This window comes from Thermobia domestica, chromosome 8, assembly GCF_964235325.1.
Source record: "Thermobia domestica chromosome 8, izTheDome1.hap1.1, whole genome shotgun sequence".
Lineage (NCBI taxonomy): Eukaryota > Metazoa > Arthropoda > Insecta > Zygentoma > Lepismatidae > Thermobia > Thermobia domestica.
Genome location: NC_137461.1, coordinates 186,601,864 through 186,624,976, shown reverse-complemented (window position 1 = coordinate 186,624,976; position 23,113 = coordinate 186,601,864). Strand labels below are relative to the sequence as shown.

General features: G+C 38.3%; 1 protein-coding gene across 1 annotated transcript in view; it reads right to left on the bottom strand.

The window, feature by feature from the left end:
• The window catches only part of mTTF (mitochondrial transcription termination factor), a 100,549-nt gene that overhangs the window by 9,932 nt on the left and 67,504 nt on the right, over positions 1 to 23,113 (bottom strand). The window contains exon 4 of the mRNA XM_081769313.1: positions 14,954 to 15,107. Within this exon, the coding sequence (XP_081625439.1) occupies positions 14,954 to 15,107 (154 nt within the window). The remainder of the gene's footprint in view (positions 1 to 14,953; positions 15,108 to 23,113) is intronic.

Genomic DNA, 23,113 nt, shown 5'->3' with positions numbered 1-23,113 from the left:
TGAAATGTGGCTCGCGAACGCAGTCAGGGATGAACGTTGGATCCTTGGATGTACATGTTGATGTCGATGGTTCATCAAGGTCATGATCATCATCAGAGTCTTTTGGCCATATCTCTTCCCAGTTGGTAGGGGGCTCGGGAAGTGGAAGTTCTTTTGCATTCTGTTACATTTGATAACAAATATTGATAACCATTTCATGAACAAAACGAAAAAACTTGGAGAATTGTATATATATATGTATTAAGATATACATATACTGTACGTTTAAAAAAATATACGTTGGAAGTACATTCTATTTTTATACACGTTTCTAATTTACAGAGAGCAATACAAGTGTGTTGTTGACTATTGTAAATATTAATTTTTATGTCTGTTTGTAGTAATAAAGCAAATCGTTTTTACCCCAACTCAGGAGATCTGAAAGCATTACTATCAGATGCAATAAACAGTGCACACAGTATACATACAAATATATTTATTTCTCTAGAAAGAACAAAGCGATTTTTACGAAACTTTTAGGGTTTATTAAATATAAATCAAGGTATACTTAGGTATAATTTCTATGTTACTATATGTAAGGGGGACAGGAGCTAGGGGAATAAAGTATCTGAAAAAGGGAAATTTTTGAGGGAATTTCCCGAAAATCCCTCTGTTACGGGAAAACTACGTGATGGAGAGAAACCGAGTGCATATTCGAATTCAGCGCAAAAAGTTCCTGTAAGATCAGGTGATTTTTCTCATGTAACAAACAAAAAGTTTAAATTTGTTAACTAGTGTTATCATTGACTTGGTTCAATCACTGGGCGCAGTGGCTCAATGGTAGAGCGATTCCTCTGGTGGGCAATGTAAGTTTGTAGTGGACAGGATCGTATCCGTGGGTTTACTGAGGCTACTCCCGTTTCTTCCCACACTTTTTTCCCCGCAATTCCTCTATTATCATTGACTTGTTTTAATCATTGGGCTTGGTGGCTCAGTGATAAAGCGCTTACTCTGGTGTGCCAAGTATGTGGTTTACAAGATTGTATCCGTGGGTTTTGTCAGGGTACTCTTGCTTCCTCCCACATTTCACTCCACCGATTCTTCTATTATCATTGACTTACTTTAATCATTGGACGCTGTGGCTCAGTGGTAGAGAGCTTCGTCTGGTGTACCAAGTAAGTTTGTAATGGACAAGATCGTATCCGTGGTTTTTGTCATGGTACTCCCGATTCTTCTCACTCTTAATTCCATCAATTCCTCTATTATCATTGACCTATCTTAATCATTGGGCGGGGTGGCTCTGTGGTAGAGCGCTTCCTCTGGTGGGCCAAGTACTTTTGTGGAGGACAAGATCGTATCCGTGGGTTTTGTCAGGGTACTCCCGCTTCCTCCCACATTTCATTCCACTAATTCTTCTATTACCATTGACTTGCTTTAATCATTGGGCGCAGTGGCTCAGTGGTAGAGCGCATCCTCTGGTGGACCAAGTAAGTTGTGTGGTGGACAAGATTGTACCCGTGGATTTTCTCAGGGTACTCCCGCTTCTTCCCAATTTTCATTCAACCAATTCCTCTATTATCATTGAATTCCTTCAATCATTTGGCACGATGGCTCAGTGTTAGAACGCTTTATCTGGTGCGTGGGGTCCTTATTGTTTTCATCCCCGTCTAAGAAGTTTGTGTTGGACTAGATCGTATCCGTGGGTTTTGTCAGAGTACTCCCGCTTCTTCCCACATTTCATTCCACCAATTCTTCTATTATCATTGACTTGGTTCAATCATTGGGCTCAGTGGTAGGGCGCTTTCTCTGGTCGGCCAAGTAAGTTGTGTAATGGACAAGATCATACCCGTGGGTTTTCTGAGGGTACTCCCGCAGCTTCCCACATTTCATTCCACCAATTCCTCTATTATCATTGACTTACTTTGATCATTGGGCGCAATGGTTCAGTGGTAGAGCGCTTCCTCTGGTTGGCAAAGTAAGTTTGTGGTGGAGAAGATCGTATCCATGGGTTTTCTCAGGGTACTCCAGCTTCTCACGTTTCATTCAATCAATTTTCTATTATCATCACTTGCTGGAATCATTGGGCACGGTGGCTCAGCGGTAGAGCGATACCTCTTTTGCGTGGGGTCCTTATTGTTTCGATCCCCGTCTAAGAAGTTTGTGGTGGACAAGATCGTATCCGTGGGTTTTGTCAGAGTACTCCTGATTCTTCCCACTCTTCATTCCACCAATTCCTCTATTATCACTTACTTGCTTTAATCATTGGGATCGGTGGCTAAGTGGTAGAGCGGTTCCTTTGGTGCGTGGGGTTTTTATTGTTTCGATCCCCGGTCAAGTAAGTTTGTTGTGGACGAGATCATATTCGTGGTTTTTCTCAGGGTACTCCCGCTTCTTCACACTCTTCATTCCACCAATTTCTGTATTATCATTGACGCTTTAATCGTTGGGCGCGGTAGCTCAGTGGTAGAACCCTTTCTCTGATGCATGGGGTCCTTATTGTTTCGATTCCAGGCCTAGTAAGTTTGTGGTGGACAAGGTCGTATCCGAGGGTTTTCCCAGGTACTCCCGCTTCCTCCCACATTTCATTCAACGAATTCTTCTATAATCATTGGAGATGCCTTGGTCCCTTGAGCATTGCGGTGATGTCAGAAATCAGATTCGGTCCCAAGCATTTGGGCTGTGATGTAAACCTTTGCTGTGGTTCAATCTCAGTATTTTATTACGCGAGGTAAAACCATCCATACAGCTATAAATGTTGTAATATCTTGCGCAAGCAGGTATTGACATTGAGTCAATCGGAACCACATTTTTGGCGCTTTGAGGCCAGAAACCGATTTCGGACATTACGCTGTCCTTAAACGAGTAGGATCTTTCCAATGTACCATTCGCGTCCAACAACCCCATGTTTAAAAGGGAAATAGAAAGGACCCGTGTCTAAAACTTCCGGACCCAGTTTCTTGAGGTTCAAGGCTAGGGATCGATTTCTGATACCACCATTGTGCTCAACGGATCAAAACCTTTCAAGTGTCGCCAACGCCGTCAATCAACTTCATCTTTAATAGGTGAATAGAAGGGACCCGAGCCCATAACGTCAGCACCCCATTCCTTGAGCTTCATGGCCTGAGCCTGATTTATGACATTACTACTGCACTCAGGGGCAGTGGTTACGGTTATGGGCACGAGCGAGTTCGAGCGAGTTTTTTTTTTTGAAACTCGATTCGACTCGAAACAGACATCTTTTTGCTCGACTCGAAAAATTTCTTCCAACTCGACTCGAATTTGGATCGTTTCGAGTCGAGTCGAGCCAAATCAAGCCAAATCTTGTGTGTAGTTTCAAGTTCATTTTTCACTTATTCTACATAAACAATATAATTATTATCAATGTTGCTACTTCCACTACAACTTATTATTATTATTATTATTATTATTATTATTATTATTATTAATAAATTCTGTAATTAAACTTGAAGGATAGGCGGTTTGCGTTTGAATACTAAAAACTAGTTGACTGCCGAATTCGGTAGTCGTGAAATCTAGGACACAAGGACATCGTTCACGAGGTTTTGTGTTTGAATTCCGGAGGAGCAAGTACTCGTGCTTGGGCCAAAATTTGTTATAAGTTATAGCGTGCCAAGCAAACATGTTTAAAACTGTTCTGCCTGTCTCTACGGTTGTCAACGACTTGTGCGGCTTGGCTCACAGCTTATTCATTATCGAACTGAACTGAGAAATAGTGATGCACACGAGTCGAGACACAATTTGTAAAATTCGAGTCGAATCGAGACTGCTCGTAAAACTCTTGATTCGACTCGAATGTCTCAAAACTCTTCACATATTTTTAAAAATAGTTTTGAAGAAACTAATCACTCAGAAAGTTATATATATCCAAGGAGGTAGGGATGGGGATCCAAGGGGAGCTACAGCCCTCTTGACACTCAGGTATACAGTGGATAAAATAGGCTTCAATCCTGCTTTACACTGGATAAAGCGGCAAACTGTGATTTAGTCGCTCCCTTGATCATATCCTGGATCCGCGGCTTTAAGGGTTCATAGCTGTAAAACTATGGGACCTATCGTTAGGGATGCGCACGAGACGAGTCGAGACAGAATTTTCCTGACAAATTTCGAGTCGAGACAGCTCTTCCAATAAAAAAGAATACATTTTTCGAGTCGAGACATCACTTTTACAGTACATTTTCGAGACGAGAAAGTCTCAGATTTTGTCTCGTGCGCATCCCTACCTATCGTAGTCGGGTTTAAGACTTCACTTAGAAACTAATATGTGCGCTATCCAAAAATAGAATGTTTCTGAATCTAAAGTACACATGCGACAATTTTTAGAGAGGAACTTTGGCTATGTGCATATAATTTGAAGTACTCACCAAATACCTATATAAAAATTGTTTCAGAAGTATGGCAGAATTCCGAAACATGGATATTTGGATAGCGCACGTACTAGTTCCTAAATAAAGTCTTGACCCTACTACGGTAGGTCGCCTAGTTTTGCAGCTATGGACCTTTAAAGTTCATTTCTTCATGTTTTTGGCAGCCTATAACTCCGAAATTAAGCATTTGTGCACCCAGGTTGGTTATTACCTTTTGTCTTATCTTGGTGTCAGGAACAGTATTTCTTCCAGATATGTTTTTGGGGTACTGCCTCCCTCCCGGAACTCTGAGACTGCCCCCCCGAGGAGACCAAAATATTACGTCTATAATACGATAATAAATAGAATAGTACCAGCAGTGCCCCCCTCACCCGGAACATTTTTTTCTGAAAAACCAACTGGTCAGGAATCTCCTTGCATTTTTTAATGGAGTATCGCATCGCAGTTTCCAGTGCAAATGGGAATGCAATGCAGGGCAAACATGGAAATGCAATGCAAATTGAAAAATGTATTGCAAATTGCGATACATTTGTGTCTTAAATTACTACGTAAGCGAAAATAAGGAGTAAGTTAAAAATATATTGCTATTATTTCAAGAAACTTCCCCCGACTTGAAGGGTCGGTTATTGCAAGAAAAAATGCCTCGACTTTGGATTACAATAGTTTTCCACTTTTGTCTTTCCTTCCCTTTGTCAGTTTATTGTTACTGGGTCATTCGCCAGATCTCAGGTTTCGGGTGATTATCCTTGTTTCTGAGCGTGTAATAATAAAAAAAATTTCCTTGAAGAAAAGGCGCATTGGCAGCAGATTGGACCTAGCCGATATATTGTATATATAGCATGGTTGGGTCTTAATTAGTAAAACGCAGAAGTGCGTACAGTAATCAGCAAAACAATAACGGTATTCTTCAATGCCGAAAATACAGTATAGGAAATTACACTCATCTTTGTCTCTCTTTTCTTTTTGCTTTTCATTTAAGTACTGAAATACCTGATACCCATTTACGTTCCTTGTTAAAAACAACATATGTTTTAGCAAGATTTCTTCTTGGAAGACGCCGCGAATCTCAAAAAACATCCCGAACAAATGGACTCTCTCTTTCTGTGTGTGTTTGAACCAACGGGTTGTTTTTCCTAAACCTAATTGTTGAATTTGCCGCTGTGGTAAAACTATTTCGCTCAATTTGACAAATAATATAATAAAATATAATAATTATCCAGCAATGAGCGTGGATTGCTAGGAAAAGCAGTGAACCCTAGGAAGTAGGGGCGGATCCAGAACGGACTTCTGGGAGGGGCGTGGATTGTAATACTGCTACTTAGCTAGTTTTAAGAGCTCCAAATTCTGGGATGGGTTTTATTTATATATAAAATAAGAAAGCTTCCTCTTCCGTGGGAGGGGGCGATTGCCCCGATCGCTCCCTGGATCCGTGTCTGCCCTATAGCCTCTGCCCGAAATTAAATGCATTGATCTATTATTTCCAATTCGAAGCCATTTTCGCTTCCATGTTAATGGTGACGGAGTTCTTGTTCTTTGTATCTCTGTACTCAAGATAATAATAATAATAATAATAATAATAATAATAATAATAATAATAATAATAAAGCATCTGAATAATAAAGATATTTTTCATCCTTCTTTAAAATTTCTGTGGATTTCTCTGAATCTGGATATGTTTTATAGTGTATAATGCAAAAAGGCTTCAAACAGCAATCTAGCAAAAAGTATTTGTGTAAAAGACACAAACGCCTTATCAGTTGCTCTGCAAAGAACTACTAAACAACTGACGTTGTTTCTGTTTGCCTTTAAACACAATGTTACGATTTACAAGGCACAGACAAAAGTAGAGAGCAACGTGAAATTTCGCCTAAGGCCACCCTCGTTGCTAAACTGAAGACTAGCACTCTGTCAACATATTGCATAGCTATCAATAAGTCACACTCACAGGTCCTTTCCAAACGTTTTGGTATAACAGGTTAATCAAACTACGTTGTTGTAGGTAAGGAATGAGACTGAAAGACCCATAAGTGTTGGAGCTCAGAGCCGTAGCTAGAAATTTCGTTGCCCGGGGCGAAATAGAATTCGGCGTCCCCCGACACTCACCTTACCAAACTTTTCCTTTCTGTGCTTTTATTTTTAACGTATAAGAGAAACACCTTTTTGTTGTTATGCTACGCTGTTTTTTTACCAAGCCGCTTAGACAGACCATTGCAACAGCCAAAAGCGATCGTTATGTATTCTTTAACAAATAAAAGCCACTCTCAAGAGGCTTATTTTAGACCTGCTGCTAAACTTGCCAAACTACCTGGGATACAAATCCATTTGGAGAATAATTATAAAAAAAGCATGGAGTCGATTCCCCTACGTCAGGACGACCATGTTAGACATGGAGTTGGTGGACGCGAGTGGTAGCGTTGGAAAGGTCCGGGTCACCTGAGTGCAGTAGTAATGTCAGAAGTCTGGCCCAGGCCACGAAGCTCAATGAATGGGGTCTTGACGTTATGGATTCGGGTCCCTTCTATTCACCTATTAAAGATGAAGTTGAACGGCGTTGGCGGCATTTGAAAGGTTTTGATCCGTTGAGCACAATGGTGATGTCAGAAATCGATCCCTAGCCTTGAACGTCAAGAAACTGGGTCCGGAAGTTTTAGACACGAGTCCTTTCTATTCCCCTTTTAAGCATGGGGTTGTGGGACGCGGATGTTAACATTGGAAAGACCTAGTCGTTTGAGGACAGCGTAATGTCCGAAATCGGTTCCTGGCCTCGAAGCGCCAAAAATGAGGATCCGCATTGGGTCAATATCAATACCTGGTTGCGTAAGATAGAACAACATTTACAGCTGTATGGATGGTTTTACCTCGCGTAATAAAATACTGAGATTGAACCACAGCAAAGGTTTACATCACAACCCAAATGCTTGGACCAGAATCTGATTTCTGACATCACCGCAATGCTCAAGGGACCAAGGCATCTCCAGTGATTAAAGAAAGTCAATGATGATAGATTTGGTTGAATGAAATGAGGGAGGAAGCAGGAGTACCCTGAGAAAAACCACGAATACGATCTTGTCCACAACAAACTTACTTGACCGGAGATCGAAACAAAAAGGACCCCACGCACCAGAGGAAACGCTCTACCACTGAGCCATCGCTCCCAATGATTCAAGCAAGTAAATGATAATAGAGGAATTGGTGGAATGAAAAGTGGGAAGAAGCAGTAGAATCCTGAGAAAACCCACGCATACGATCTTGTCAACCACAAACTTACTTGGCCCATCAGAGGAAGCGCTCTACCACTGAGCCACCGCGCCCAATGATTAAAGTAAGTCAATGATAGTAGAGGTATTGGTGAAATGAAATGTGGGAGGAAACGGGAGTACCCTGTCAAAACCCACGGATACTATCTTTTCCACCACAAACATACTTGGCCCACCAGAAAAAGCGCACTACCACTGAGCCACTGCGCCCAATGATAGATGCAAGTCAATGATAAGAATTGGAGGAATGAAATGTAGGAGGAAGCGGGAGTAACCTGGCTAAACCCAGCGTTACGATCATGTCCATTACAAACTTACTTGGCCCATCAGATGAAGCGCTCTACCACTGAGCCACTGCGCCCAATGATTGATGCAAGTCAATGATAAGAGAAGAATTGGAGGAATGAAATGTGGGAGGAAGCGGGAGTACCCTGACAAAACCCACGGATACGATCTTGTCCACCAAAAACTTACTTGGCCACCAGAAGAAGCGCTCTACATCTGAGCCACCGCGCCCTGTGATTAAAGCAAGTCAATGATAATGGAGGAATTGGTGGAATAAAAAGTTGGAAGACGCGGGTGTACCCCGAGAAAACCCACGAATACGATCTTGTCCACTAGAAACTTACTTGGTCCACCAGAGGAAACGCTCTACCACTTAGCCACCGCGCCGAATGATTCAAGCAAGTAAATGATAATAGAGGAATTGGTGGAATGAAAAGTGGGAAGAATCCTGAGAAAACCCACGCATACGAGCTTGTCAACCACAAACTTACTTGGCCCATCAGAGGAAGCGCTCTACCACTGAGCCACTGCGTCCAATGATTGAACCAAGTCAATGATAATAGATTTGGTGGAATGAAATGTGGGAGGAAGTGGGTGTACCCTGACAAAACCCACGGATACGATCTTGTCCAAGATAAACTTACTAGGCCGTGGAACGAAAAAGTTAAGGACCACACGCACCAGACGAAGCGTTCTACTACTGAGCCACCGTGCCCAATGATTGAACCAAGTCACTGACAATGGAGGAAGAGTGGAATGAAAAGTGGGAGGAAGCAGGAGTATCCTGAGAAAACCCACGGATACGATCTTGTCCACTACAAACGTAGTTGGTCCACCAGAGGAAATGCTCTACCACTGAGCCACTGCGCCCAATGATTGAAGCAAAGTCAATGATAATAGAATTGGTGGAATGAAATGTGGGAGAAAGCGGGAATACCCTGACAAAACCCACGGATACGATCTTGTCCCCCACAAACTTACTTGGCTCACCAGAGGAAACGCTTTCCAATTAAGCTACTGCGCCCAATGATTGCAGAAAATCAATAATAATAATAACAGAATTGGTGGATCGAAAACTGGGAAGAAGCGAGAGTACCCTGAAAAAACCACGGATACGATCTTGTCCACCACAAACGTAGTTGGCCCACCAGAGGAAGCGCTCTACCACTGAGCCACTGCGCCCAATGATTGAACGAAGTCAATGATAATAGAAGACTTTGTGTAATGAAATGTGGGAGGAAGCGGGTGTACCCTGACAAAACCCACGGATACGATCTTGCTAGACCGGGGATCGAAAAAGTAAGGACCCCACGCACCAGGTGAAACGTTCTACTACTGAGCCACCGTGCCCAATGAGTGAAGCAAGTCAATGATAATAAAGAAATTGGTGGAATGAAAAGTCAAGCGGGAGTGCAGTGAGAAAACTCAGGGATACGATCTTGTCCACATAAAATTTACTTGGCCCACCAGAAGAAGCGCGCTACCACTGAGCCACCGAACCAAATGATTAAACCAATTCAATGATAATAGTCGTTGCTGGAATGAAAAGTGGGAAGAAGCAGGAGTACCCTGAGAAAACCCACGGATACGATCTTGTCCACCACAAACGTAGTTGGCCCACCAGAGGAAGCGCTCTACCATTGAGACACATCGCCCAATCATTAAGGTAAGTCAATGGTAATAGAAGAATTGGTAGAATAAAATGCGGGAGGAAGCGGGAGTACCCTGTCAAAACCCACGGATACTATCTTCTCCACCACAAACATACTTGGCCCACGAGAGGGAACGCTTTCCCATCGAGCTACTGCGCCTAATGATTGAAGAGAGTCGATGATAATAGAAGAATTGGTGGCATGAAATGGGGGAGGAAGCGGGAGTATCCTGTCAAAAACCATGGATACGATCTTGTCCACCACAAACGTAGTTGGCCCACCATAGGAAACGCTCTTCCATTGAGACACTGGGCCCAATGATTAAGGTAAGTCAATGATAATAGAAGAATTGGTGCAATGAAATGTGGGAGGAAGCGGGAGTATCCTGAAAAAGCCCACGGGAACGATCTTGTCCACCACAAATTTATCAGGCAAGGGATCGAAACAGTAAGGACCCCATGCACCAGAGGAAGCGTTCTACCATTGAGCCACCATGCCCAATGATTAAAGTAAGTCAATGATAAAAGAGGAATTGGTGGTATGAAAAGTGGGAAGGAACGGGAGTACCCTGAGAAACCCACGGATACGATCTTGCCCACCACAAACTTACTTGACCAACCAGTGGAATCGCTCTACCACTGAGCCACTGCGCCCAATGATTGAAGCAAATCAACGATAATGGAAGAATTGGTGGAAAGAAATGTAGGAGGAAGCGAGAATACCCTGAATAAACCCACTGATACGATCTTGTCCACAACAAACTGATGAGGACGGGGATCGAAACATTAAGGACCCCACGCACCAGAGGAAGCGCTCTACCATTAAGCTACCGTGCCCAATGTTTAAGGTAAGTGAATGATAATAGAGGAATTGGTGGAATGAAAAGTGGGAAGAAGCAGGAGTACCTTGGGAATACCAACAGATACAATCTTGTCCACCACAAACTTACTTGGTCCATCAGAGGAAGCCGTCTGTCACTGAGCTACTGTGCCCAATGATTAAAGCAAGTCAATGGTAACAGAAGAATTGGTGGAATGAAATGTGGGAGGAAGCTGGAGTATGAGAAAACCCACGAATACGATCTTGTCCATTAAAACTTTCTTGGCACACCAGATGAAGTTCTCTACCACTGAGCCACCGCGTCCAATCATTAAAGTAATTCATTGACTACAGATGAATTCGTGGAATGAAAAGTGGGAAGAAGCGTGAGTACACTGAGAAAACCCACTTATGCGATCTTTTTCACAAAAAAACTTAATTGGCCCACAAGAGGAAGCGCTCTAACATTGGGCCACTGCGCCCAATGATTGAATTAAGTCAATGATAATGGAAAAAGTGGTGGAATGAAATGTGGGAGGAAGCGGGAGTACCCTGGCAAAGCCCACGGATACGATCTTGTTCACTACAAACTTACTAGGCCGGGGATCGAAACAGTAAGGACCCCATGCGCGAGAGGAAGCGCTCTACTACTGAGTAACCGCGTCCAATGATTACAACAAGTCGATGATAATAGAAGAATTGATGGAATGAAAAGTGGCAAAAAGCTGTAGTACCCTGAGAAAACCTACGGATACGATCTTGTCCATCGCAAACTTACTTGGCCGGGGATCGAAACAATAAAGACCACGCGCACCAGAGTAAGCGCCCCCTTGGCCCTTGGTCCACTTATATATGCATATAAATTCATTATATGCATATAAAAGCCTGAAACTGCGGCGCAAGTATTAAGAATGAACTGCTTATAAGAATATGCATTGTACTATTATCAGCAATTTATGTAAAAACTCATATCGGTTAATGTATGTTGTGAAAACCATATCCGAGCAGGTGTCGCTATTTTTTCTTTACAGAGTGTATTCGATAAAGGCATATCCTACACAAAAGTAGCGTGTAATTGCAACTTAAATTTTATTTGCTCTGACACCAAAACCATATCCACGAAGAAATTAATTTTTTTTCTGAAGACAGGTAATTCGAGTTACTATTCGGTTCAAACTCTCCTTTGTCGTGAAGTTTGTCGAAGAATCTGAAGCTTAAGATATATAAAACGATAATTATGCCTGTTGTGCTGTATAGTTGCGGAACATGGTCACTTATTTTGAGGAAGAACTCGAAGTATTTGAAAATAAAATTCTGATGTGAATATTCTAGATCCAAGATGGAAGGGAATGGGGAATGGTGGAAACTTCTTAAATAATAATAACACTGGTATACAAATTTTGATCAAGGTCGTGCTTATGTTGGTTTTAAGTCGTTTTCTTAATTGATCAATGAATGGCTTAACTTGGTGACCAAACGCTTCACTTCGGTTATGCACAAGAAATCCCGTCACCAATTTATGAAAGGCCTCCCAAGGGTTTCTCTCCAACTCCGTCTTTTTTTTTTAAGTGTAGCACTATAATGTTTGACAAATCTAAGGTCCTGTGAAAATATTAGCCAGAACTTTTGCCTCTGATAAAGCTGGAAACATTTGTTTGATACATTATAGGGCAGGTGAATTGCAATCCAGAGCTTCCAGAAATTGTTTTGCCAATCTCAGCTTCATATGTAATGCTAAAATGAGAATCTTCTCCCTGGGCACTAATGCTTCATTTATCACATTCTGTGTTCCTGGAATAAGCTCCGTTCTTTCAGGCCACACGGTTTGATTATAATGCTGGTTAGTTGCCCGACTGTCCCACAGACATAGAAAGCAGGAATATTTAGTATAACCACTTTGCAACCCAATAAGAAAACCAACAATTTTGAAATCCCCACACACGTCCCATTGATGTTCCTCGTATTTAGTTTTCTCCAACATCAGCTTCACATTTGAATATCTCTACTTAATCAATTTACAATTCTGCTATGAATCTTTAGAATCTATATTCTCTGTTTGCTACTCCGAACAATTATCTTTAATAACAAATGCGATAAAACCTAGCGAATATCGAAATAAAAGCACGCAAATTGCTCTGCATAAATCAGTATAGGAGAAAAATAAAACATGCTTATATCACTGAAAATATTGACACTACATAAATATAAGTGTCAGATTCGTGTTCAGGGGGCCAAAATACATAAAAATTCATCAAGAAATAATAATAAGCAAAATTTTGTATACCACTGTAATAATAATAAACGGCACAGTTCGTATCGTTTACTTAGGTTAATTAAGTCGTCTATTTTTTTCTCGGACTCCAAATCCCTAACGACCTGAGGAACAGTTCGCCCTATTGTTACTCGACCTATCATTTGATCTCACAGAACAGTAAATAGTTCTCCGAAATCTTTAGAGCAGTAGTTCCGAATCTTGTTTACCTGGCGTGTCCTTTCGTAAACACAGTATAATTTATCTCCCCTGACTACTAAGCATTGCAATGTCAAATCTTTAATAATAATAATAATAATAATAATAATAATAATAATAATAAATAAATAAATAATAATAATAATAATATCACCCATGAATGATTACTTCCAGCAGAACTTTTATATATCATTGTAGTGTATTATTATTATTATTATTATTATTATTATTATTATTATCATTATTATTATTATTATACCAGGTTTGTTCTCAATGAAACCACAGTTAGTATGCATAATTATTTTGTGTTTCTACGGCATTTAATTTAATGTCTTTGTTATAGTATTCGTATGTAATGAATGGTAATGAACAGTAATTAGTAATTGAATGTGGTTTATTTCTGTCAGTACTTTGTGACCCCTAGTTCACACAGCTTGTAAACCACCGCTGAAGAGCAAGCCATTTTGACAGCCTGTAGAACTTCGCGTCGTGAGTCTTATCAGAGATATTAGTAAAGTGGATCTTTCTATGTTTCGACTGCGCATTACCAGTGAATCTTCATAACGGATAGTAAATAATCCTGATAATTCATATAATATTGATGAACGGATATGAAACACAAGTATCACTGATAAATATCATTCGTCAGTTACAATAGATTATGTCAGGATGAAGTACGTTTAAATTTGAGACAATACAAAAAAAAAAAAAAAAACTTCATCCTGCAACAAGAGGTGTTTGGTGCAGTTGTACTCAGTAACTCTACTTGAGTGTCTGAGACGTTTGGCTGCTGATCAGGATGCGCTTGTAGTCGAGTCCTACTAAAATACAATTTTTTATAAACTTTTCTGGAAGTTTTTGTGTTCGTGTCCTGTAGGATTCGATTAAGTAGAATTTGAAACAGAGATGATTAAGAAAACAGACCCCGTTTGGTAGAACTTATAAATATATCATTTAAACGTGTTTTGTTAAACTATCAAGAAGTCCTAGTCGATTCCATGCAGCATCTATTTACATAGGCGAGATTTTAATTATAGAAATTATGCTAGAGAAATCAGGCGCATTCTGGCCTAATTCCCGTTCTCATAATTGTTGACGAATATAATCGTCATTTTCATTTGTTGATGAATATGATAATCGTTTCCATGTAGCTCTTGGTGGAGTGACATACGATACGGGTGGAACTTGTGATGGCTGAAAATACGAACAATATTTGCCTGATTCAGGCCAAACTCCCTTGCGATTGAACGTGTAAAAACGTGGGATCTATCGCGACAGCAGCTAAAACACTAACTTTATCCGCCATACCAGTCACTGATTTGTTTCTCGTACGACGTCAAGGTGTCATATTTCCAGTTTCCCGCAGTAGCTTAAAGATTACGTGTAAAGTCCATTTTCTTCCGGAGTGGTGGATATACAGCAGTATCTCTTATCGGTATTGGCTGCGAAAACTTAACTGTGTATTTCGCGGTAATTGTGCGCTTTCAGAGGCCAGCATTTTAACTCTTGTTTATCTCAAAATCAACTTTTTGAGTTACCTCACTTTACACACCCACTCGAGGACTGTTTACTTGGTTTGCATCTGTCGGGTATCTCTCAGCGCACCCACACACTCTTCTTACATCCGCCATACAGTAACAGCGATCGAGTTTTCAACATTCGCAGATACCATCGTCTCGAGTAAATTCACTACATTCGCTCACGACGTTCCCATGTATTACGAAACAAACACTCGACTCAAACCACAGCATGGACAAAATCGTTTAGACCATGTGCCTATCTCGTATATGTAATGTTGAATGATGCATTAGTATTCGTCTATGATTTCTTTCGACAGTATCTCTTGATGTATGTGGACTAGACAGGTACAGTGAACACCACTGACATCCCCTACATTACATTTTTTTCTTACGAAATTATATATATATTTATATTTTTAAATGGGCTACAAATATCAGCCTTTCTATCAACTTCACGTTTATAAAAGCAGTGAATCGATTGTATCTTCTATTGTCTACTACTATTAGCTTTACTTGACTTTACGATAAAAGCAATGTTTCGCAAACCTAACAATTTCTTCTGTTGCTAGATGGGTTCAGTACTTACTTTGAGAATACCTTCTCAGTACATCGCATCATCCATGGTTTAATGGGTTCTATACCAGCCTCTTTAGCTCTTTCCAATCTACTTTGAATCAACTGGGGACTGTGGCGGAGTACCCACATATCCTTCTGCACATCTTTGGGACAAACACCATTGTCTGTAAAGAGAACCATAACATTGATGAATAACATGCTATATATTTATAATATTACTATAGCTTAGTGTTTGTTACATGACACTGTGTAATCTTTTGAAAGTTCTATAAATGTCTCCTTTGTACTCCACTCACAATTGGTAGCTCTCAATTGTGGGGAAAACAGTGATTAGGAAATCATCTAAAGTAAACATATTGTACTGATTTTATAGGTAGAGGCTAAATAACGGTCCGGGCTAGTCTTTTTCCCCTTTACCAATTTATTATAAAAATTGTTAAATACAAATGTCTTTGATTACAAAGAATAAAATAGTGTTTATTTTATTATTGACCAGATGAGAGGAAATAGGTGTTTTGCACGGTGCCCCTTTTCTCAAGGCAGTCTCCAAGGCACCTGATGGTTCTGGTGAGTCTTGAAGGATAGCCCCCTCAGCCCAAGGCAGCTTCACGAGGCTTGGTTGTAGCAAGGATCCCTAGTCCAATGCGACCTCGGGTTAAGGAAAGGTGTATCCCTAGTCCAATGCGACCTCAGGGCAGGTGCTGGTTAGTTGATCAGTTGGTCGACTGATGCCAGGTCCCTCGGTGGTTGGGCTTTTATCTGTCCTCTTCGGGTCCTTTCGTGAGGTCAGTCTTCTTTTGGCTTTCCTCGGTGTCTTCCGTGTTGGCTTCTTGTCTGCTACACCTTTTACAATAAATACTTTTTACGTGTTGTATTGACATATGCTTCTGTTATGATGTGGAGATCCTTACAATATATGAAATAAATACAGTCAATAGACTATATATTATAAAATCATTATTCTCGAGATTGCCTTTTCCCATATATTGGAGTAAATTCTAGTTTCAACAAAGATTCGGAAGAACCATTTACCAAAACACACACTGAAAACAAATTTCTTAATAATTCCTTCGTCTTTAATCCATTTAATTAGAACATTTATGATACTCCACCACGGGTTAAAACATCACAATAGAACTGACAGTACTATGAATATTAATAGATTCTACACTTTCAATGACATTGCAAAGTTGTCGAGGAATGTTTTAAAAAGAAAAATAGTGTTTATGCATGGAAATAGTCAAAGTCGAATTTAAGTACAGTAGCACGTCGATAATCCGAACGCGGTCCCTAGAAGCTTTTTACATTTTGTCTTAGCTCTAGCGATAAACAAACAATAGGATTGTCCGTAGGCGTTGCGTGAAGTCAGTGTTTTTACAAAAGCTCATTTTTATTTTCTCTTAGTCCTATACAAGTTAAGTTTTAAGTGTGAATTACAAGAACAGTGTAATTTAGTGTACGAGCAGGTTCTTCAGAAACATTAAATGTAAGTAGCCTTACGTACGGTATTGTAATTACTGTATGTACTGTATAACCACTGTATCGATAGAAGAGCACACTGTACAGTATATTTAAGCCTAAGTGGCATTTTCTTGGTCATTTTCGAAAATCCGAACTGCCTATGGTCCCAATTAGTTCGGATTTTCGACTTCCTACTGTAAATGAATTTCTTCGATGCGAAACGTATGTGTAGAAAACATTATAATTCAATGGAAAAATATTTTTAGACGCCAATTTCTCTAACGGTGCGAGTCCCAGTCCAGTAATGCATTTCTTCATTCTTTATGTATCATATACATTGTACAATCCTGTTAGAATTCTTTATTTTTTCTTTATTTTCAGGCCAACCACTGTATCCAGAAGTGGAGAGAATACGTATGAAATGCATGAAATAGAACTTCAATTCGTGTCGTTCATCTTATTAGTAGAATTTTTAATTATCCTGTTTAGCTACATTGTTATTAAAGTTTCGCTTTGGTTAGTACCAACAGAATGTTTATTTAGTGTTTGTCTGATATATAGTTTATTTATTTATTTATTTATTCACTTTCCATTGGCCCCAACGAGCTAATGCTCACATTAAGGAGCAGTACAATCCAAATAAAACATGACAATATATGTTTGTCATAGACTAAAAAAAGAGACAAATAAAAGAAAGAAAAAAAATAAAGAAACAATAATGGAAATAAAGTACAATTATATATATATATATATATATATATATATAAGAAAAGGAAATACATGGTAACTATTAAATACACGGAACAATAATAGAAATTCAAAATATTGCATAAGATGTTAACTAGAATAACAATATATGAAATACATGAACAGAAACTTTTATAGTTATGGATTATATATGTAATTTACATTAACAACAAATTTAGGAAAATATCATATAGTGTGATAGTTATTTACAATGAGCTATAAACTGCTCCCAGTAAAGCTGTGTCACCTGTTTCTTAAATATATACTCACTACAACAATTTTTAAGTTTATCTGGAAGATCGTTATACGTTTTGAGTAGACTGTATTTGACACTCTTCGTGCCATAGTTAGTTGAGTTCATTCTTCTTATATGTAATGCATTTCTACGTCTAGTATTGTATTCATGAATATCGTTATTTTTTTGAAGCTTGAGATTAATGTGTGTCTGGGAATTTATAATTTTGTAGATTAAAATACTTGTTTGAAATTTTGTAATTAAATTTAGTGGTAATATTCCTGAGGTCATGTGCAAACTTTTGCTGGAATATCTGGGAGCTAATCCATACATTGACTTTATTGCCTTCTTTTGGAGAATTGCTAATTTCTTTATATCTGATTGCCTACCATTCTGCCAGATTACCGATAAGTAAGATAGGTGGGGTTGTATGAGTGAATAGTATACTGATCTAACACTTAAATTTGGTACGATATTACGTAAACGACTGAGAACTCCCACAACTGGTGATATCTTCTGTGTTAACATTAATATATGTTTATCCCATACCAGACCTAAGTATTTTACAGTACGTGCTCTGAGTCTAGTCAATTCATCTATCTGTAGTTTGTCAGGGATCCGTATTTTAAATGAAGGCTTATGAAACACTAGAAACACTGTTTTGGAGGGATTCAGCACCAATTTGTTTTCACAAAGCCAGCGACTTAAAATGTTTAAATCGTATTTTATATTACACAATAGTTCTTGGACAGAGTTTTCAACATAAAGTATTGTTTTGTCATCTGCAAATAAAGCAACTTTACCTTTGAGGTTTAACTCTTTTATGTCATTTATATAAATCAAAAATAACAGTGGACCTAAAACTGACCCTTGTGGCACACCATGAAGAACTGGTAATGCAATGCTCTCTTAACCATTAACATACACATATTGTGTTCTATTGTTCAGGTAACTTTTAAACCATTTCCTCCTCCTATTCAGAGTCACTGCTCTTATTCCAGTTTTTTTCCAATTTTTTAAGCAAGATTGCATAGTCAACTGTATCGAAGGCCTTTTTTAAGTCAATAAATAACCCTGCTGCTAGTTTATTGTTGTCTAAAGCCTCTTCTACTTCAATTACTGAATCAACAGTTGCATTTAATGTACTGCACTTTTTCCTGAATCCATATTGGTGTTTGTAAAAGAAATTAAATGATTCCAGATATCTAATTACCTTATTGTATACATACTTTTCTATTATTTTTTACATACAGTTTAGAATGGAAATAGGTCTGTAGTTACCTGGTTGTAATTTATCACCCCCTTTAAAAAATGGTACAACTTTTGCTACTTTACACAAAATCGGAAATGAACCAAGCTCAAAAGAAAGATTAATGAAATCAGCTAAACAGTACTTTAATGTACTTTTACATTTTTTAAAAATTTCGTTGGTAAGATTATCTTTTACCGTATTTCTTTTCATCTTTAGTGAGTTAATAACAGCTAAAACTTCATCAGCAGTCACAGGTTCGAAGTAAAACGAATTAACTCTGCTTTGATTACTGTACTCTTGGTCATGTACTTTAGAGATTTGAGATACCAAGTCTAGTCCTACATTTGTGAAATATTTATTAAGTGCGTTAGGTACTTCTTGGTCAACTATTTCTATTTCACCAACACGTAATTTAGCAACTTCTGATTTTTTATGCTGGGTTGTGTTTGTTACAATCTCATTAACCACTAACCAAAATTTTCGAGGGTCATTTATATTATTCATAATTCGTTCATGATAGAACGCATTTTTTAGATTTCGTTTCTCTTTCGTAACTAAATTTCTCACGTTCTTGAACTCTTTAGGTATGAAATTATTTCCAGGATATTTTTTGTAAGAACAAAATATTTATCTCTTCTACGTATTAGTGATAATAAATGTTCAGTCATCCAACTATTTTTGTAATACTTACGAGTTTTAACTATATTTGTGCGATTAATTGTAGCTTTCTGAATTCCAACATTTATATACGAAATTAATTGATTATAGAATTCATCGATGTTATTCCCATCAAAAGTTAACTCATTTCTTGAAAAATAATCATTTGCTTTCTTAAAATCAATTTTAGCACAACTGTTTTGAACCTCTAGCTTAGTCGCTGAAGACTGGACCTGAGTTAAGCTAGTGTTCATAATTAAAATATTATGATCGCTAAGATCTATTGCTATATTATTAATTTGCACTTCATGTTCCAGTTTGTTAACAATGACATGGTCAAGTAAAGATTCACTTGTATCAGTAACCCTTGTTGGGTATTTTACATTAGCCTGACATAAACCATTTAAATTAAGAAACAAATTATAATATATAGTTTCGTTCTCTTTTGGTTTTAATGTATCAACACTGAAATCACCTAATACGTACATTATACTGTTACTAAAACAATGAGTTATTTCTTCAAGGTCTCCTAAAAGGTTTTCAATATTATTTCTGTGTGGATTATAAACGTCTACCAATGTAATTAATTTGGAACCTATACAGAGTTGAATAGCAAGAATATTATGAATGTTATTAATTGTTTTTACAATACTACCAGTCCAATCGTTCTGGAGATAAATAGCAACTCCACCCCCTCTCTTACAATTTCGATTTACATGAAAGCCTGTATAATTCTGAATATTATAATAATCACTTTCTCCAGAATATAGCCATGTTTCGACAATAACGATAACATCAATTTTGGGTATTCTTAACAACAACAATTCAATTTCATCCCATTTGTTCCTTATACTTCTCGCGTTGATATACAATATAGAAAAATTCTTGTTTTCGAATGTAAGCTTAACTTGTTATTTACATAATCATCTATACTATCAAAAGTGTCTTCACTTATGTTTATTCTAAATGTTGAAGTATCGTTATCTAAATTGTAATCCATAAACTGCCTTAAACTATAACATGGTTGCTTAACATGGTTTTCAATTGCGGAACTTTTTAATATCATCATCATCCCTTATCCACACCGCTGGGGAATTTTCAAGTTGTCTTACGTACACTTTACAGTCCTTCACCCATACGTATTTGACCTCAGGTCGGAGGTCCCTTGCCTTCTTGTGCAGAGTCTTGTTGTACGCTGTAAGATGTTCATTAATATATATATCTTCTTTGGGGCCTTCTTAATGCCAATATATGCACTTGTTAAGTTTGGTTTGGATTTCCTCGCTGCTAGTACCGCTTCTTTCTTCCATCTGTTAAAAAAACGTACAATGATAGGCTTTTCGCATTCTTCTTTTCGAGTTGGAATACGATGCACTATATCTAAGTCCTGTTCTGTTATCGTTACCCCCAATGCTTTGCCAAGATTGATTATGGTCGTATAAAGATTTTCACCATCTTCTGGGACACCATGAATTTCAAGGTTGTTCCTTCTTTGGTACTGGTTCAACTCTTCTAGTTCTTTCTTACTTGCACTGTTATTTGAACATTCATTAATTCCATTCTTCAGTTCTTTTATATCTTTCCTGAGTTCTTCGAAGACAGCGTCTTTAAATTGCATTGCTTTCCGTATGTCTTCATTTTCCTTAACTACTGAGTCCAATTTCGTTTCCAGTTTGCTGTAGTTTTTAGATAGTTTATTGAAATTATCTGAGAACTCTTTCCTTAATGCATCCAACTGTTCTTTGAGCAATTTGTCATATTCTCCCTTCGATATTTTGACACAGTTCTTATGAAACCAATCGTTACATTTACCTTTACAATTTAATTCACCTTCACTTTTCCCCACCTGATTACCACACACAGGGCAATGGCATTTATCTGATTGCATTTTAAAGTATTTACACTGGTCGAACCTTTTCACAGAATTGCAACAGTAAATTTTGTTTAGCGCACTGGTACCACTGTTTCGACTTTTTCAGAAAGCGAATTTGCTACACTTTTTGCAGCTGATTTGCAATACTGATTAATGGCAACTGGAGAGGTAATTCAATTTCACGCAAATTGCATCAAAACGGACTTCATCATGCAACACTTCACTTCCCTTTAGGCCTACAATTATCCTAACTCTATTTTGTAAAATGGTTTTGCAGTCCCATTGATAACTAATTTGAAAAGTTATCAATACAAAGAACACGAAGGTGGCCCTACCTTGTTTATGGGTTCATCCAGTCAGGCACTCATACTTTCTTTAATATATTCATTCTGTTATTTCACGTTCAAGCACACGGCCCCTTAGTGTTACTCACTGAACATTCATACATCATTCAGCATCATTAAATCTCTTCTATAAAACAAAAATCCACTTGATACAGTTAAATATTGAAGAGCCACTCAAACCAAAACAACCTTGTTCAACCAATGTTGCTAGAATAAAAAGTTCGTTTTTTTAATTAGTTCGTTCGTTATTAGTTCGTTTTTTAATAGTCAAACGTAAAAGTGCAGATGCCAGATGAAAAAAATAAATCTTTCAGTTTTACGTTTAATGGTTATGTCGTGTAGGTTAAAGGAGACGGTATGATGGAAATGAATAAAGAATGGTGGAATGAAGAAAGTAGGAGGAAACGGGAACCCCTAGAAACCCATGTACACGGTGACTGTCCTCCACAAAGCCCACTTAGTGCGAGATGGGATCGCAACATGATCCTATGTATCAGAGGTGAACGCTCTACCACTGAGCCAATGCTGTCTATTAGATATATTATATAGATGCCTCCAATGGTTAAAATACTTATCTTACACTGAGCTACACGAGCATATGATGTATAACACACCAACAACATATTCATCGAAGAAATTAAACGTCTACTGACAGCACGAAACCCGTGTTATTTTTCAATCCAAATTCTTTTATCTTTGCAAAATTTCGTTGAAGAGTTTAAAGCTCAAAATATACAAAACGATAATTATGCCTGTTGTACTCTATGGATGCGAAACATGGTCACTTAACTTTGAAGAAAGAACGAGGACTGAGAGTATTTGAGGATAAAAACCTAATACGAATATTCAAACTCAAGAGGAACGGGAATAGGGAATGGTGGAATCTTCGTAACAAGGAACTGCATAATTTATACCATTTATCAAACATTGTTAGAGTCAATCACGTCTAGGAGGCTTACGTGGGCAGATCATGTAGTCAGAATGGAAGACATCAGAAACGCTTTCAAAATTTTAACTGACAACACACTTGCAAAAAGATTATTAGGAATAAGGAGGACAACATTAAGATTGATCTCTGAGAAATAAAGAATAGAAAGCTGAAACTCGATCCAATTGGCTAAGAACACATGTTAATAGGAAGCTTTTATATAGAGGGAGTGTAACAAAATACATGTTACAACGCTTGTGAGGTGAATCTACTCACATAATCAAGCAAAAATTAAATTAAACATTTGCTCAGAATCACTTAGTGTCAGGGTTACAGGCTGCCGAAAACATGAGAAAATGAACTTCGGAAATGAAATTTCTAAAACGTGTAGCCACAAAGCTAAGGCAACATGTTATCGTCTCAGACTTATAATCTGTTCTATCCAAAATTTCATTATTCAGAGTCTTCTATTGGCAGCGCAAAGGATTTCTGGACATTCCATTAAGAAAGGTAAGTTCGATTCATGACGCATGGAATGACGTTCAAACAAGTAAAAAATAAAACAGTTCACAGAACATTGATATATTGAACAGAATTAAGGTGACGACGCATTTTTGGATTGTTGTGCCTGGTTGCCTAACTACAGTAGAGATTGGCTGTAGTGGATAAAATT